The sequence below is a fragment of the Tachypleus tridentatus genome, chromosome 8, assembly GCF_004210375.1.
Source record: "Tachypleus tridentatus isolate NWPU-2018 chromosome 8, ASM421037v1, whole genome shotgun sequence".
NCBI lineage: Eukaryota > Metazoa > Arthropoda > Merostomata > Xiphosura > Limulidae > Tachypleus > Tachypleus tridentatus.
In genome coordinates this window covers 134,249,849-134,269,152 of record NC_134832.1, presented here as the reverse complement: position 1 = coordinate 134,269,152, position 19,304 = coordinate 134,249,849, and the positions used below count along the sequence as shown (strand labels likewise).

General features: G+C 31.9%; 1 protein-coding gene across 1 annotated transcript in view; it reads right to left on the bottom strand.

The window, feature by feature from the left end:
• Nucleotides 1–4,854: 4,854 nt before the first annotated feature.
• LOC143223550 (sphingomyelin phosphodiesterase-like) overlaps nt 4,855–19,304 on the bottom strand; it is a 36,837-nt gene continuing 22,387 nt past the window's right edge. Inside the window, exons 7-13 of the mRNA XM_076451648.1 lie at nt 11,476–11,586; nt 10,270–10,350; nt 9,901–9,988; nt 8,980–9,062; nt 7,992–8,184; nt 6,491–6,675; nt 4,855–6,075 (exon numbers count right to left, since the gene is read on the bottom strand). Of these exons, the coding sequence (XP_076307763.1) occupies nt 5,952–6,075; nt 6,491–6,675; nt 7,992–8,184; nt 8,980–9,062; nt 9,901–9,988; nt 10,270–10,350; nt 11,476–11,586 (865 nt within the window). The 3' untranslated portion in view covers nt 4,855–5,951. The remainder of the gene's footprint in view (nt 6,076–6,490; nt 6,676–7,991; nt 8,185–8,979; nt 9,063–9,900; nt 9,989–10,269; nt 10,351–11,475; nt 11,587–19,304) is intronic.

Sequence of the window (19,304 nt, the reverse complement as noted above, 5' to 3'; positions counted from 1 at the left end):
TGTTAATCGTACATGCTCGTGCGATCCTAACGAGTGAGAAACTTAGATAAAAAAAAAATCACCAATAGAAGAAATGACATTTATTTTATCCAACAGTACCGAAAGGTAAAAAACTAATCCGTAATTTTTTGAAGATAAATCTATCCAACAATTTTAATCATTGTACAAACATTATCCATAATTGACACAAAAACTACTAAAAGCTACGTTAAACTAGAAATATAAAAAAACGTGCAGGAACAAAAAAATGAATTTAAACTATCAACTGGCCTGCTGCATTCAACCAAACATTTATGGAATCATACAACCTAACATCAATCAAATCAACAGTGAGAACGACATTGAGCCGTCCTGAGATGCATTTTTACTTTTAGCAGGTTTCTCATCATCACGAATTCGATGATATTCGTACACTACAGATATAATTTCAGAATTAACGTTCACAATAATAATACATTTGTTCTAATAACGTCAAAGTGACATGTGTATTAATAGTTTAGAATTATTGAATTACTTAAGATATATTCAACTGCTTTGAAGTACTGATATGTTTAACTTAGAAACATTAAATCACAATTTGGTCATATTTTTGATCCCGTCTATAATAATAATTCTTGTGTCATACATTTAATTTACACAAAACCGAATATATTATTGTTATTAGATGCAATATACAGTTATCTAGGAATAACATTTTTTTATCAAATATAAAATTTCATTTCTATTACGACAGTATATAAATAAACATATGCTGATAACATTTGTAAGTTACTCTGGCAAATAACTATTCTAAAACATGTTATTTACTTTTCTCCTCGTGAGGAATGTCAATCTAAGACAGTACTATATTTATTCGTCGAACTGTTTTGTTTTTGAATTTCGCGCAAAGCTACTCAAGGACTATCTATCTGCGCTAGCCGTCCCTACTTTAGTAGTGTAAAGTTAGAGGGAAGGCAGCTAATTATCACCACCCACTGCCAACTCTTGGGCTACTCTTTTACCAACGAGTACTGGGTTTCACTGCACATTATAACGCCCCCATGGCTGAAAGGGCGAGCACGTTTGGTGCGACGGGAATTCGAACCTGAGACCTCAGATTACGAGTCCAACGCCTTAACCCACCCGGCCATCTCGTCAAACTGTTTCAAAGAAGCATAATTGAACAGTAAAAATATCATGGTTAACTTAATTTCAATCCAAGCTTTCTCGTCTCTCGATACACACGTGTGTTCATGCGTGTATAAAATTTTATGAAGTTATGAGTGAAATGCCGTAAATATGAAAAAAAAAATGCAATTCATACACTATATCGGCTATATCCAGTGACGACGAGGCCTTTCGCTCAATACCAAGCTAACTGGGATAAAATAGAAACGATAATGGTCGAGACAAAATTTATGTTATCATTCACAACCTTTATTGTGTGAACGATATTAAGTTTGTGAATTGTAGTTTTATCGATTTTATTAAAGTAGCTACACGTATAATTAGTTCTACGACTTTTTTTTTTTTTTTTATCAAGAACCAAATTACTTATTCATCAATTTTAGAACAAAATATTTATACTCATGAATTATTCAAATCAACTAGTGTTAACAAACAATAAACGCGTGCGGGTTTATACAATTTAATTACAGAATCAGTTAAAAGTTAATAGAATTGTTCCTACAGGTCTCTTTTTTTTTGTACTCCAAATTACGCAATTGCATAAGGTTTACTCTTGTATTTGATGTTTTTAATTCAAGAAGTGAACCATCATTATATCAGTTATATATAATAAAAGGACTGAATGGCTGTCTCCTAATTAATTTTATAGCGTTCACGGCAGGAATAGCACTTTTGATAATTATTAGAACGATCTTCCGAATTCAGATCACGGAAGTATGAATCCCGGTCTAATTCCTAACGTTTAATAATTCAAAACAGGTAACCAAGTTTTATCAATCCCAAACACTATATATCTTTTATATCAGTGACGTAATAATATCTAACATTACCTCGATTTAAAGTAGCAGCAGATGTCAAATAACAACTGCTTTCTAGAGTTGAATAACTTCAGTGGACAAATAAAGAAAGTGGTAGCTTACCTTTTTTGTTAGGTAGACCTTCTGAATGAACTAGAATTTCCTAAATTTGTCGATTCTAATATACCTTTTTTATCATATACATTTCTTAACTGCCATTATTTAACATCGATTAAAAGAATGGATCAAATATATCAATTTATTTGAAATACTTGACTTATTCAGTCGTGTGCGAGTGCATTATATAATTATCTGAAGAACCTCATCTTTTGTCTGTCAGTTCCACTATTCACCCGTTCGTTTATTTCACGTTTTATTTTCGTGAAAGCCTCATTTTTTCCCAATTAATTATATCTTTGCCTCTTCTTTTGTTTCTCCACATAGTTTAATGTTACTTATCAATTTCCGTTGCTTAATTTGAGATGTAATAAAAATAAATCTGTAAAAAGATAGAGTACCATTATATCAGATATCGGCTACTGCTTGTACACGATTAAATCGGAAAAAAGAAAGAAATATAACTTATTTCGTATTACAATTGTATATGGCTTAAAACAAGTTATCTGATTCTGCTTAACATGCTGTCTTTAAAACATACAGAATAATCATTAATTGTGGAAGAATTCCATGAACATAAAGCCATCCATAAAATGCTACACTGCACTAGTTTTAATACATTCAACTTGAATGGCACGTTATAACAACACGAACTAAACGTTTAGGCCAGCTTTAGCCATCCCTAATTTCGAACTACTGATCAGGTGGATCATGTTTCAAAAACAAAACTTTCTTAATTCTACCATAGTATCATAGTATGTCATTTCCAACTCTTGTATCCTCTCTTCTATTATCTTCAGAATACATCACAAAGGAATCTGAAGCTTGTTATCCTATTGATCCAATGATAATCTTCTAAATCTTTTGTGTTCTCTTTTCAAGAAAAAATAATTAAGAGAACTTAACCTCCGCTGGAAAATGGTCCTTACTTCACTGTAATGAGTAAAATACAATTAAAAACACCAAAGATATTGCAAAAAATATGCAAAACTAACACATCACGTACACATTTCTAAAGTTCTCAAATATATTTGTTGGCGTTTTCTAAAAAAAATCATTAGTGTCTAATTACACAAAACTACGTTAGAAACTTTTTATAATATTATTTTTCTTCAACTATCAGCAAAATATTGCTGTTAAATACGTTTAAATAATGAAACACGAGAAGGTTTAAATGTGCATAATATATTTTATTATTTCTATCCAATGCAATAACATTGGAAAATAGATAAACAGTAAAAAATAAATAAGATAAACAAACATGCTTTATTATTAATCATTAAATAAATACAAAATATTTTAGAAACTTTTCACCACCTAACATGTAACTGAGATGTACCAGCCAAACAAGTAGTGGATAATAGTGGAAGCTAAGGTGAAGTATTTTAAACATTTCACCAATATCTCAAATTATATTTTTCTCATATTAAGATCTTAAAATTACCATAGTTTCCCTAAAAAAGGCCTTGTTCACTTTTCCATATCTGTAAGCAAAATAAATATTATTTTAAGTTGCAAATGATATTGATAGTGCAACTTACGAAAAGTTGAAATATTAGATAGGATACTCATATGGTGTATATAGTAGATTAGTACATTTCTTGATAGGCTTACACTTACGTGAATATTAATGCAAGCATGATTTACTGACATAGGGCAAAGCCTAAACTGATGTTAGATACAAAAGTCTGCAAATTAATTTAATTTTAATACTCTAAGTATATATTTCAATAAGACAGTGCTGGTAATTATTTTCAGTTGTTTCAAAGTTAACTCACTGAAGTGTACCAAATAAAGCATCAAGTTTAGTTGCCACAACTTAAAGTTAAGCTATATCTTCAATTTATTTTAATATACAACTTACAGATAATCTTACTTTTCTAAACATTCTATACCAACAAGAGTATCAAGATCTGTTATGTAGTGAACACCTTTTCTAATCTGTCAAATGGTTACAGCAAACACAGTACGGTCAAAATACAATTATATACTTGTATCTCACCTTATGATACCAGGTAAACCTACTGAAACATTGAAAATAAATAGAATCTTCACTCTGTACAACCAATAGAACCTTTAGTGATATTACACATTCTTCTCCTTGATAAACCTAATACTATTATCTTATGACAAGTGTAATTAACAGTATGAATAACGTTTCAACACACACACATTCAGTAGTTACAATAAGATATTTTTGGTGAGCACTGAATTGCTTTATCCATGGATTTGAACTATTTAGCACATTAAGCTGTACATATAATCACCCAAAGTGAGTTGTTATTTGCATTATGGTTTTATGAATCTATTCACTATGACAGAAAATGCCAGCTAACATGTTACAATTAATACATTATGTTCAAAAGAATGTTTCTGAAAAAAAATTGAGTGAAAGGCACCATGAATAATGTATATGGCAAATGTAGCATGGTTGAAATATTACTATCCACTTTTCTTCTTCTTGTCAGGAAGCCAAATGGGATTGAATAAATGATATAGTGTAAAATTACAATAAGTCTAATTACGTTTTGTTTTTGTTTTGAGACAAGTATAACTGTTTATAATACTTCTAATAGAATTTCGTATGCTGAACAAAACGTTGGCTATGGACTGCTTACTAAATGACATGAGTGGATAACATGACAACTCTGATTTGCATCTGCAATATTTATGCTCATAACAAAAGTACTATTAAGCAAAATAATATATTAGAATTGTTGTTTCAAAATTGTTTTTCTCTTTGAACATAAGAACATAAACAACATTAAGAATCAAAATTCACAAGACTGGAAGCTTTAATTATGTCACACTGATATCGTGCAAAAATAAATGATCTCATACAGTTTTGTTAAGACCTGGAAGTAACTTATTTAATTAACTTGAAATGAAATTATCACAACCAAGGTTATTTTAATGTCAGTATTACAAAATAAATGTTTAATTAAATGAAAATATAAAATTACTATTTTGATGAGGACTAACAAAAGTTTCTTATGTGTGTAACGTAATAAATAATGTGAACATTTCAATTAAAAACAATGATTACCAATAAAGTACATCTAAATAATAAATGATTAACTGACAATATAAAACCGACTACTGAAATGTGGTAGCTTTTATGCTAACTCTTTACGAGATGAAAGCATCAATGATGTAAAACATTACGTTTCCTATTATGCTACAATATTTATAATAGGTGATTAAACATAATTAAAAAATTCCCATAAACAATCAACATTGGATAATGTGCTGCCTGCAGCAAGTAATTTAAGTAGTTTTTCTTGCTCACATATCATCTACAGCATATTTTTTTTGTCAAAGATTAATATTCAAACCAAATCATACCACAGATTTGAAATAAAAAATAAGAAATACAGGTCTTTAATACAACAATTTTGATAATAAAAACAAATATTTTAACTTATCACCTGAACCAAATTTAAACAAAAGACACAATGTTTTAAATCCATTTATATTAACTGAATTACTGCAACATATCTAATTCTTAATAACACACACTTTAAAAAATTCCAGAATGCCAAACAATGTATCAAAATAACCAAGCCAAATCTCACAAGAAGAGTAGTTGAGAAGGATGAGACTCATAGTTTCTCCAATATGACTGTTTTTATTCATAAATAGTTCACATTTTAATAACTTAATAAAAAAACGAAAACTCAAAGACACTAATCATTCTTGAAAAATTATTTCAAGTACTCAGTATGCATCATTGTTAATATTATAAATATAAATAGTCTGGCTTTTATTAAGTATATTAAACACAACTTAGGCTTCTAAGCAGGTCAGCTTAGTTCTAGCTTTGTTGAAAAAAGTGAGATCTGCTTCAGTACCTTATAAAGTACACACTTTTCATACAGTTCTTTTACATAATGTGGGGTCATGGGACCTCCCAGACCTAAGGTTGCACAGTATCTCTGCTTTACATGCACCAACACATGGCTTGTTATAGAGGTCACTCAGTTTGTTGAAGTATCTAAGAATACAATATTTAAATTACAGTTAACTTCAATGGCATTTTAAACCATGCTTACATATATCCTGAATGTGAAGACTCATTTAAGCACTAAATTAGTAATTGTTTAAATTTTAAGATGACAAGCCACTCATTTTAAAATATTTCTAATGAAAAAGGAATTAATAAAAGCAACTGTCCAACCTATATTATTATATCATTAATCTTGTCCCAATTCAGCATTAAAGTTATAAACATATGTTATCACTTGAAAGAGTAAAATCTAGAGAATTTTTAAATGATAATACATTCATCATAAAACTTATTTTCCAAGCTATCTTACATTTTCCACATCTCTTGAAAATTCCTAACATTTGTGTTCTGAAAATGAGAAAAAGACAAAAAGTTTTCCTTTAAATTTTAATTATAAACATACCTATAAAACTTCTGGAAAAGAACATCATTTACTTCAAAGCGCCAAATCAAATCATCCCAGTCTGATGGGAAAAGTGCTTTCATTCTGAAGGCTTGTCGTGCAGAATACATCTTCTCCCACACTGGTCTGTCAGTCAAGTTTACTTCAGTTATATTTACGTAGTATGTTTCATGGTCTAACACAGCCTTAAGAAAATAAGAACATAAACTCTAGAAGTTTAAGTAATTGGTACTTAGAATTTGAATGGAATTTTACAAAACATATGAACTAAATAGCCAGATCAGAGTTCCCAAGGTTCAGCTCAGCTATCCAAAATTTTGAGCTGCTGACTAGAAGTAATTTAATAAATTAGCAGCACCTGCCAGCTACACTGCTACTCTTAAATTAAAATTGTGATTGACTGTCATGATTAAGACACTCCTTCCTTTCACAGATGGAAGTGTCAGGCATGTTCACTAGCATATATATTACGGCTTCAACATTGGGCCTTCTGATCCATAGGTTGACACAATAAACACTAGGCCAAGCATTCCCACACAAAGGATCACAGCAAACATTTAAAACACATAACACTGTTAACATACTCAATACGTACAGATTCAATAGATGAAGGGCCTCAAGCTGGATGAAGAATGTTCTGGGGAAGCCTTAGGCCACACCAGCAAAATAAAAGTTTATGAAACAAAAATGTCCTTCAATATATATTGGGTTGAGGAATAATTTGTGAGTGTTTTTTGAGTTAAAAAAATATATTCATAAATGAAACGCTTTCGCAAAATATTTCATGTCATTTGGTAGATAATTTTTTGCTCTAATAGATGGTGTGTTTGATTTTCATATGTCTTTAATTTTTGCTTTCATTTTCAGCTCATTAAATGGAATGTCAAGTGGACAAAATCGAGCATTTTCGACACCATCTGCTTTTCGCATTTAATTTCTTACAATTTTGTTTAAAACAATGCATACTATATATCTAGGTATTACATGAAATAAAGTATCATAATAAATGTTTTGGGTGTAATGTGTTCATGCATTGAAGTATTGTATAGTCTTGCATGTAATGCTTGAATGAAATTATTTAAAAACGCTCACGAATTATTCCTCAACCTAATATATGTATTAACATTACTTTATAAAAATGAGCATTTCTGGTTTAACAAAGACTGAAGAAAAAAACATTCATAAAAATTACAGATGCTTAAGATAGAACAGTAAAAATCATTCCATGAAATATCTTACTTTTCTAGTACACATAGTTTTATAAAATAATTTGTTTCTATATTACTTATTAAATATTGTTACAGAGCATTTTAGTCAATGTATTTAAATAATTAGTTTGAACACTTTCCAACATAAAAATACTTTTAATCTGACAAAATGCCATTGGCTAATAAGAATTTTTTTTTTTGCAACTTAATCCACTTATAAAATAAATACATGGCAAGATTTAATATTAGACATTCAATCTCTGTATCAAAATTATAAAGAGAAAGTACTCAACCCTTGAGCTTCTGGGATAATTTCCATCCACACTGTATATTCTGTAGGCAGGATTACCTCCACCATATGTTGTTACGCTTGGGCCAATGTATGCAATATTTGTGGGTCGATCCAGTGTTTCTTCATCATAAAACACTTCAAATTCATCATTGTGAGTGTGACCAAAAAACTGAGCTACCACAGTGTTCTCAAATCTGAAATAGAAATGTTCTTGACTATTTCATGACACAGTAAATTATGACTGAAAAGAAAACTATTAAAGAATAAAAATTAAAACCACTACTTCATCATGACAATTTCAAACTCATTACAGATCAACTGATATTCATTCATAATTGAATCTAAGTCCCCAATTACCCATAAGTCAACTGAAATAATAGCCACTGATTATTGATCATATTATCTGGATTAATATAGTTGTCTCCACTGATTAACTAACATAATTGTCATAAATTTTATTCTTTCACGATTGAATCTAATTATCCATTTCCCTGTGAATTAATGGAAATAATCCTCACTGACTGGTTACCAAAGTTACTGAGTGAATATAATTGTACCCAACTTCTCAAAAATTAAGATATATAACAACCAGTACTTACTGATTTGTTTTAGCTCTCCAATGTTCCACCAATTAAACAATACTCATATTTTACCTTTGAATCTATGTATGCAATCAAGGGTTATTTAATACATATATTAATATTCATTCATTAAAGATATAGACTAAATCCCTGAAATCTCAAAGGTTGATATCGTCACGAGTACCTATTAACAGGAAATGAATACTGATTATAAGTGTCTTAAACTTCTCATATATATTAATCCATTATTCATTTATCACAGAAATTACTTAAATTACTAACAGATTATAGATTTCAAATTCCTCTCAAGATAGTTGATATAAGCATATATGTAAGTAACTGAGCCAGAGATTGATTATCTTAACGATCACTATTTAATACAACTATTTACTATAACTTATAACTTACCGATTAATGATACGATAATAGTTGTGACTCCATACTTGAATACAATTTCCAGATCCAGGTGGAATGTGTCCAATGATGTGAACCTTGAAATAAAAAATAAAAAATCTCAAGGGTACTAAACCTTAAGATATTGCGTGAATAATTTAAACCTGAAAAGATATACATTATCTTATGAAGCTCTATCAACAAACATAAAAACTAAATATTACAGAAATATATTTGCCACATTATAGTAACAGAGCAATGAGTATTGTAATTAATGTTCATAAAATATTTCGATAACATAAAACAGTATCTTAAAACTTTTATCACAGAACATAGCACTACAAATAAAAATGTGATATTTAATATTGCTTTTTCACTGGCAGGTTATTTTAAGTTAATTATCTGGTGAAAATAATTCAAAAATCAAACCATGTAAATAGTCATGTTTTCATTCTTTAACATTTGTTACAAGCTTGAATACTGTGGAACTTGCAGTCTACATTTACAAGTGATTTGTACCATTTCCTGGATAAAATGAAAACACACCGAGTGATTTACTTCCCCAACTAAATACAACTTAACTGTATTCTTAATGCTTCTCTGACCCTCACACTTTTAACCTACGCTTGAACTTACTACACAATCTGGCAAATTCTTTGGATCTTTTCAGACCTACATTATTGAATTTTTCAATTTTTGCATCATCATTAAAATCTACAGTTCTCTCAAACAAACAAAAAAATTACAGCATTAAATATATAGCTTACAACAACAGAAAAATAGTAGTAATGGTAAAAGGTTACAATACGTATCTGCAGTATGGATATTTAGTTATAAAAATTTAATGTAATGAAGACCATAACAGAGTACTTATATCACTGTCACTTAAAACTGATGCAAACAAGTCACATAAAAATAAATAAAAACTTTCCTCACCTTTTCTCCCTGCAGTTCTGCAGTCTGCAGTTCTTGAATCAACCATTGTAATTCTTCTGCTGGGTCAGTAGAATTCAATAAAAGCCACCTAAGAAGTAAAGAATACAAATAAATATTTATTAAAATGTTTCAACAACTTACAGTTATCCGTTTGGTTAGTAATTTGCTGCATACTGTGTGGAAAAGAGTTTATCTACAAAAACACAGAGAAAAACATTATGCAAGAAGACTCAATTTATATTGTCTTCCACAGAGAAAGGCTACTCTCTCTTGAAATAAGTATATGGAAACAACTATGATTTTAAATACTGATTTCTTTCATATTTATGACAACCTAATTCACGTAAATGATTAACTTTAGTTACTTACCAGTTTTGACTGTTGCAGTAATTCATGTTTAATGATATGAGCTTCAACCCAGAGTCTATTTTCACAGAGTAATAAGCACCCCTAACAGCAGAGAAAGGAAAAACAATTTTATGTTGAATATTTACATTTTTGTATTTCTCAGTAATGCTTTAAATCACTCTAAAAAAAAAAAAAAAAAACTTGTATAGCTAAAGTTGAATTACTTTTAAACAATATAATGCAAACATATTAAAGCAAACTTGAAACATTTCAAAAAGTGCTCCAAGTTGAAAACAGAAAAACTTGTACATAATGTTCTTGTAAAGGATCTGACAGAATCAGTCTTTATAAACCACACAGTTGCTACCTTGTATAATTGTAACTGCAAACAGAAGAAACTCAAAATCTGAGTTTATGATAAAAAAAAGGTTAAAAAAGAAAAATTTAACTCTTCACTATTTTTATCCTAACGGTGACAAAGTAACATCAGGTTTGCAACATTTTAACTCAATTTCACTTAGTTGCTCACACAAGAGTTTGTCATAATGAAAATATTCTGTTTATATCAATTCATTATGTGACCATGCCTAGCATATTTATCACTAACTACTACCACTACTACTGCACCACAGTATATACTAACAATCAGAAGGCTAAGACAGACTACTGTAAAATTACAAGTTTCAACATTCAACTAATATTTTTAATTTTGATGGTTACTATTAGTAGTAATGTCACTTGTTTAGTATTTAGAATATCATATAGTTTTTAAAGAGGCATTCTACTGAAACAATGAACACACCAAAAACTATTACTTTTATAAACTTGGTAGATCACACAGATCATCCAAATTATTTTCTTGTTTCCAATGTTTCTTATATTTTAACAACATCTAACTTGCACATAAAAAAAACATGTTAGTATCTTATGCTTGGCTTGCTTACCAGTATAGACAAAAATTTTACTTGGTTTACAGAAAAAAATCCCTCAACTATACCCTGGCTGTAGGTCTGCAATATGCTTCTTTTTCAATACTTTTACAAAATAAAGTTGCAACATCCTACTTTATAAATATACTTTATTCATTTATACATCTACATTTATGGAAAAAAAAATTCAATACTTTACTTGTGTACGCTTTCACAAAGACAGAAGTTAAGATAATTTCTTTTCCTCAAAAACTAGGAAAATGGAAAATAAGAAACAACTTACAAGAAAGAAGCCTACTTTTTAATAGTATTTCTAGCATGTTTAGGAAGCCATGGTGACCACAGTTTAGCTAGTTCTTCATAAAGCCAGGAGATAGAACGATGGTCACTTTGCTCAGGAAGTGGAAAGCTGAAAAACAGAACTAAATTGAATGTGCAAAAACTTTGATAATGTTTCTAATGTTGTTACAAAATGATGTAAAGCACACTTCAAATAACTCTTTATCCTTTATTGCAAACTTTAGAGGAAAGTCTTTAGTCAGAAAACAAAAGACATGAAATTACAAAGTAATATCATGGCTTCAGTAACACTGGTAACCTTAAAATGCTTTATTGCTTTTATGGTGTTTTTAAAAAAAAACCCATGAAGACCACAATTTAAATATCTTATCTATGCAATGAAAATTAAAAACATTACCTACTTAAGTACAAAAACACCATAAAGACATTTTAAAAGGCTTCATAAATTTCCCTTATTGCAAAATTAAATGAATTTTCCTTTAATTCATGGCAAAGTTAACAGTTTCTTTAACTCAAAATGTATTTACCATAGATATCCTCACCTTTGTACACAGATTAGCTATTTTCCTCTTAATGTTATACTATTCTGCCTGAGAAAATTGCATTCCACTAGCCTGATGAAAACTCCCACCTAAACATCACGTGAAATGTGAATATTTACTACTTCTTGATGACATATCATGCAGCAAAACCTTCCACCAATAGGAATTCAACACAACTCTACATTCACATACAAAATTCCTCATTCTTTCATGAGGCAAAGAATAAACATACACTGTAGGAATAGTATGGTGGAAGGGAAGAAGCATGTATGGAGGCAAGTATCTATTGAAAACATTTTAAATTAAGGAAAATGTTAAATTTTGATAGAATCATTTACATCCAAACACACGTTATCTGGAATCCTACACCGAGATGGAGAAGAGACTTGTGCAAAAGTTACCTATATTAACCTTCTTTTGAGAGAATGAAAAGAAATTCCATTAGATGTAACACCCTATAATGAGGGCTCCATAAGATTACACCTGTGGGAGGACAAATCTCATTCAGTGTGTATTCTTTGGTCAAGTAAAAGATTAGGAAAGGTGAGAATCCTGAAAGGTGCATCAAGGATGGGCAGAGCAGGAACATGACTGTCTTAGCTTTCACACAAGTCATCAAGAAGCCTATACATATAGTGACATTAGGGCACATTCTGACTGTATTGTGTGTGCTCCCCTCTCAATCACAGTTTCTAAGTACAATACGTGGGAGAATAGCACATGTGAAAAGTACCTGTAACTCCACAACTGTCAAACACTTATACCAATTACAGGTGCACTGCAGTGAATGTAATTAATAAATTTACCTACGAAACCAATACTCAACCATAAGACTCTACTGGTCTTAAAGTAGGGTAAATGAGTAATACATCACAGTTGGATAATAAAAAAATATTTACTCTCCAAGCATATAGTGTGAGGTCATGAGCATGCAGGAGCAGGTAAGGCAGAAACATACTAAGGTAGATACATGTCTAAACTCCACTCAGAAACTCTGATGTATCCGAGTAAGATTTGGGTGGTCTGCACTACACTCTAAAAACATCTGCTCCACATCTCAGCATAGAAGGAACCCCAGAAAAAGGAGGAAGAGAATTCACAAAGAGGAAACCTAGAAAATGTGTCTGGATCTCCACTAGTCCTTCAGTATGAAAAGGTTTTCTGCTGAAGATAGTGCAAGGGGTAAGCACAAAACCTATTTGTGAAAGCTAGAGAAGTAGGCAGAAGCACAACTCTGGTGATGGCTTTTTACATGATATTCCATGGAATACGTACAGACTGGATCAGAGTGTAAAAAGTTATATAAACACCACAAATAAAATGTCAGTGGTCTTGCAGAACACTCCATCTTGCAGTGAGCAATGACTGGAACAGGGGAAATTATCGAAATGCTTTCCATTATCCTGGTACAATGGAGAGTTTTGGGTAAGTACACCCTGTTACAAACTCTAGAAGCCTAGTGTGGTCAAGTGAAGAAGAAAAGTGAGAAAGGAATAAGTAAAGGAACACTCCCACCTGTTACAGGTGCAGCATAATTTGAAGAATGGCTATCAGTGAAAGTCTGTATGCCACCTCACTAAAATAGTAGGGTGAGAGTAAAAAAAAGGAGAAAAACTAAAGGAAATGTGTGGTAGGGATACCAGATAGTGACCATGTATGGTTAATGGCCATCATGATCTCTACATGCAAAAACTTCTATACTGTTGGTCATTGTAAGCAATATTTGTTCTTACTTTTGAGAAAAAAAAAATGAAAATTCAGTTCACTTTGCAAATTCATATTGAAAGGTTGATAACACAAAGTAAAATTGTTGAAGTACAGTACTTCAACAGGTCTCGGCAAACAAACACATCACTGCATGATGGAACCAAGGTAAAGAATGAGGAATTTAATGTGTAAATCCACATGGAAAATTTGTGAAAGAAATGTCACACTCTTATTAATGGACGATGTTACTGCATGATATGTCATCATGCAAAACACATAAACTTTTATACTGATACATCATCATGCACTAGTACATGTTCATGTGTTTTACATTAATTTTAGGCATGTAAGATTCTCAGGCAAATTAGCTAATATATCTATACAGAAGAGTAACCTTATGAGAACTAAAATATCCAATTTCATAACTGCGCTGATTGTTTTCACTGTTGTGGGTTTTTCTTTCAGTACATAGATCATTTCTTACAGGTTTGCAAGAGTTTGTTTACTTGTTACACAATAGACTGTGATGAATCAAATGCCATATCTACATGTTATAAGTATGTAAACTCACTGTTGGCCCAATAGGAGACCATTCACAAGAGTGACAAAATTTACATCAAATAATTTTAACCCTTGTAAGAAAAAAATACTGTATGTAATTAGTGCTACTAAAGGATCTTGACAAACTTAATGTGCAAACAGTAATAATCTAAGTGTTATTCAGAACATATTATACCAAATAACTATCAGTGATTATTCAGACAGCTAATGATAAGTTAATTAAGGCTGGAGATGAAGTGAGTTGGTCCAGAAACTTACATATTTAAGTTGCATGTACCTGCTAAGATAATTACAATAATTAATTTTTATCATTATTTATTAATTTTTGTTACATCAACTGTAGTATTAATGAAAATGTCAGTAGTTTTTATTTCCGAGATCAAGTATGTTTACTAATATTAGATAAAGAAATATGATGAACGTTATTCTACTATAAGTTTAATGTGCATCAGTATCTATCATTTACATTGAATTTGTAATATTGTAATGGAAAACTCACATTATTTATTCAACTTGCAACAAAAGTTTCCTATAGTTTCTATATAAAAAAAACAACTTAATTTTCCATTTCAAATATGTTTACAACTTATACAAAATAACTTTTTATACATTTTTATGCAAAATACTTTTTATTTTTCCACATATTTAGTCTCAGGAAATATGTCTTATGCTTTACAGTAAAATATACAAATCCTAAGATTTCATCTAGATACTTAGAAGTTAGCTTTGGTTTTATGAGAAGTTAACCATCAGCTCAAAACAGGTAAGAAAAAAACAACAAAAATCTTTGAATCCCAACGTTACACAAGAACTACTTTCTAAAAGGAATGAAAGTTTACAATAGCAAAACCTGTTGAAACCAATATTGACCACATTGACTACCCTTATCATTAAGTCATGTCTATCACAAAGTCATCAATTCCAAATTAAACAATAGTAAGAGATGTAGAAAGTAGATGCAGCCACTATCTCAGAAATCCTGTCTACCAATCAACACTCATATCTGTTCACTGTAGATATCTTATAAACAGCAAAAGTTTTGAATATAATAATCCATTCAAAGTAAATACCATAAAAAAGTCAGCCATTCCTACCCAGTTTAGCTCGCTATACCCACTATACTTCCATATAAACAGCAAGCACTGTTGCTGTATGTTTACTTGTAAGATGTTATTTAGGAATATATGAAAGTTCACTGTCATATGCACTATGTTGTGTGATTTAGTATAGTGCTCTACGATTACTTGTAACTTGATATTTTAGAATAAAATCAATAAATGAGAGTTCATAGTCATATATGTTTCTTTTCTTTGTTTCTAAATTAATTCCATGAAATTTACGTTGCAGTAACAAGGAAAAGTTTACTTGGGGTTGGGTTTAAGTCACTGTTACTTAGTCAATCACCCCCTACACACAAAATCCTGTATCCACCACTGAGCATCAAACACAGAATCCATTCAAGACAGATGTTACAATCTTCCTTCAGCAAAAATATATTTCCAATAGGTACTTTTCTTGACTCCCACAGATATTCTTGTTCAGTGCTGCCTTCTGTAAGTAAAATATTATTTTTGCATGCTACAAGCCTTGAGCTCTCATGTACCTTATTAATCAAATGGTTCAACTGCATCTTCCATGTAAATCAGCATGTGACAACCCTCATCCAATAGGAATGCAACACACTCTCCTGACCCAACACCCTCTATTCACTTCTACCAAACTATCACTTAAGTTTTGGTAGAAAATGGGAGCACTAGTTTACAGTTGGGAGGAAGGGTGGGAAGTCTGAGAGGAGGTGGTAAGTACCGATTGGAAATACATTTTCCGTATAGGAAGATTATAACATCTGATATGGTACATTATCTCCTCTCACATAAACAGCTAATATCCCACTTTCAATAGATGTGGGACCACTGTAAAGGAAAAAAGAAAATAAGTATTCCTCAAAAATGTACAAAAAGATTTTTACATTAGTGGCTCCTACGTGAGAGACTATACCAATTCTGTACCAGGTGTATGCTTCACCCAGTATGGAAGGTGCAGCAAACAAGAGGGAGCATAAAATGGGAGGAGCACATCCAAAAAGAGAGAGTTGGATAGGAATTTGAACCATACAATATTTGAATCTCAATCCTATAGAGTACATTAACATGGGAGAGAGTAAAAAGCGTTTTTCATTAAAGCTATAATGGATAAGGTACATTGGACTGTGTATAAAAAGTCTACTACATTCAATACCCAACTACTGGGAAATGACAACCAAGTAGCAGTAGGAAAAATCATACTACTGGCAAAACAACTGCAAACCACAACCCAGCCATCTGGCAGGAGCAGGAAAGAGGATCATATTTTCTTCATCTCAAGTTTAGCAGACCAGAGGGAAATCTCAAACCCACCAACCAGAACCACCCCTAGCATGACAACATCTTCAGCATATGAAAAACATGAAAGGATAGCATAAGAGGAAGAACCATATTAATTTGCAAATTCCACCACTGTGATATAACACAGATGAATTGAACTAGAGTGAATTGAATGAGGGAACAGAGACACTTGTCATACATGTATGAGAACTTATGTGGATTATGGTTCAACTTTGAAATCCAAAACTCACTCACTGGAAACCAGCAATTGCAAGGGTATGATGGGGGATCCCAATTGAAGAGATTAACTGCAGTTTTGATGACTCCCATTGAATAGACCTATACAGAGATGAAGTGTCAGATTGGAAACTTCTTGTCATCTACACCAGCAGAATACCAGCACCATGCTCTCAACTGCATGATTTCATTATTTTTCATATCTCATATCACTATGACAATCAAGAGGATGCCTCCATGGTACACTACCCCAGTGCCTTGGAACTGGAAAGTGATAAGAACTCCCATACTTCACTAGAAAAAAAAAAAGGGAGAGAAAATGTGGTGGAGGATCAGGAGAGACATCCACACCAGAGACAGTGCAATGGGTGACCACAAAATCCTTATTTAAAAAGCAGATCAAACCTGATTTATTCAAATTATGGAAAGACAGGGATTGGCAGCTATCTTGTACTTTATCCATGAAGTCCATTGGTTATTAAGGTCCAAAATAAGGCATATTTATGAATATATCACAAAAAACAATCTACAGGTGATTTTGTGGAACAATCTATCTTTATTTTATGCAATTGTAATAAACAGTATGCATTATGTGGTCATGGGAATTGTGAAAGTGAAGTCAACATCGCCTTATAGTGCAGGTTTTAGTACAATTTTAAGTGACTGAAGTATACCTGGATAGGCACCACTCACCACTGAGGGGGATTCTGGTCAAAATATTGAACAGGCCCCTGAAAAATTAGATATATAACGAAAGCAAAAAAAAATTACCTAGTTACAGTCTCACTGAAGAGTGAAGGATGACTACCCAAAGCAGAGAATAGTAGATGAGCAGTAGTCCCAGGGCTTGACAGTCAAAGTACTTCCAATGGATGACAGGGTTGATATGCAAGGAAAAGGAAAAGTGCCTGATTGGAGAGAAGACAGGATGGAGATAAGGAATAGAAGGCCAATCAAATCACAAACAATCCAAACAAAAGGGTTAGAGAGAAAGAGAACAAAAAATCACCAACAATGGAGCAGTGTAAGGAAATGAAACCATGGGAAATGTATTCAATAGAAGCAACTCACAGCACGTACTGAGAATAAAGGTGGAAAATGGCAAGAAATGAAAAGTTTGAAAAGAATATTCCACACAAGCCTCCAAAGTGTAGGTTAGAACAAACAGAATATATCAAGTCAAACAGCCAAAAAAAACTAACAGATCTATGCTGGCCAGAAAGGATCAACCAGGATGGCCTGACCCAGAGTGACATAAATGAACAAACCATCTTGGGAAGAAGATTAATGGAATGGAAAAAACTTGAGTTATAAGGTGAATCTAATCTTGTTCAACATATTGATGACAAGGTCATGGGGATGATGAACCAAAAGACCAAAACTAAAAGAGGTAACTTGGATTTGATAAAAGAGACATAAGCTTCATGGAGGAGTACCTCACAGGAGGCAGACCACTAAAAAGTTCAGAATTAAGAGGCTACTCCTTGGGAGAAAGTGTGTCAGGAGTGAAAAGACACTCATCAATGAAGGCAAAAGCACCTGGAACACAACACTTCAGGAGAGATATGTCGACTGAGTGGTTCAAATAAGGAGATCCTCTGTCTTCCACAAAGGAAACAAAAATAAGTGCCCCCCTTCGTGAGTGATATAAGCTATCATTATCAAATAGTGAGAATGAAATACTAGTCAAATCTAGACAACAGGAAGACAGTGAAATGAAGCATGTTGGACTGCCAAAAGCACCAGCATATTAATGATAAGATTATTCATCCACAGATCATGGTCATGAAACCTACTATTAATCAAACCACACACCCCTCTTTTGGTAATCAGCATCAAAGAAGAGCAACAATCTGGATGAGAGGGAGAAAGTAGTAAACCCAATGTCATGGGGTGCATGTTCAATCATCATCACATATACTCAAAGATGGAAGTATGAAAATTGAAAGGAAAATACAAAGGAACACTAGCAAGAGACCATGGGTCATGCAGAATGTCTTAAAAAGACTGCAAATGTGCTAGACTTAAAAAAAAGAAATGCTTCCATGGAAATCACATTCCCCACTGTATTATAACCTTGCTAACAGTCAGATAGTTAACCATAATGGCTTGGACAACAGAAAACTCCACTAAATGCATTTAATGAGGAGAATGGATTGTCCCAGCAAAGGGGATGTTAAAAAAAAATACAATCCTCAAATAGATACAAATGTGAGGTACATAACAGGAAAACCTTATCCAGTTGTTAAATCCAACCACTCAAGTTGCCTGTAGATGAAGCAGATCAGTATGTAATGACCACATCACTTTGGAAATAGTTAATTGAAGCTAACTGATAAGGAGGAAGAAAATAAACAAAACCTAGATTGCCTGTAATGGGTTTGGCCATTCTAGAAGAAAAGGAATAATATTGGGAG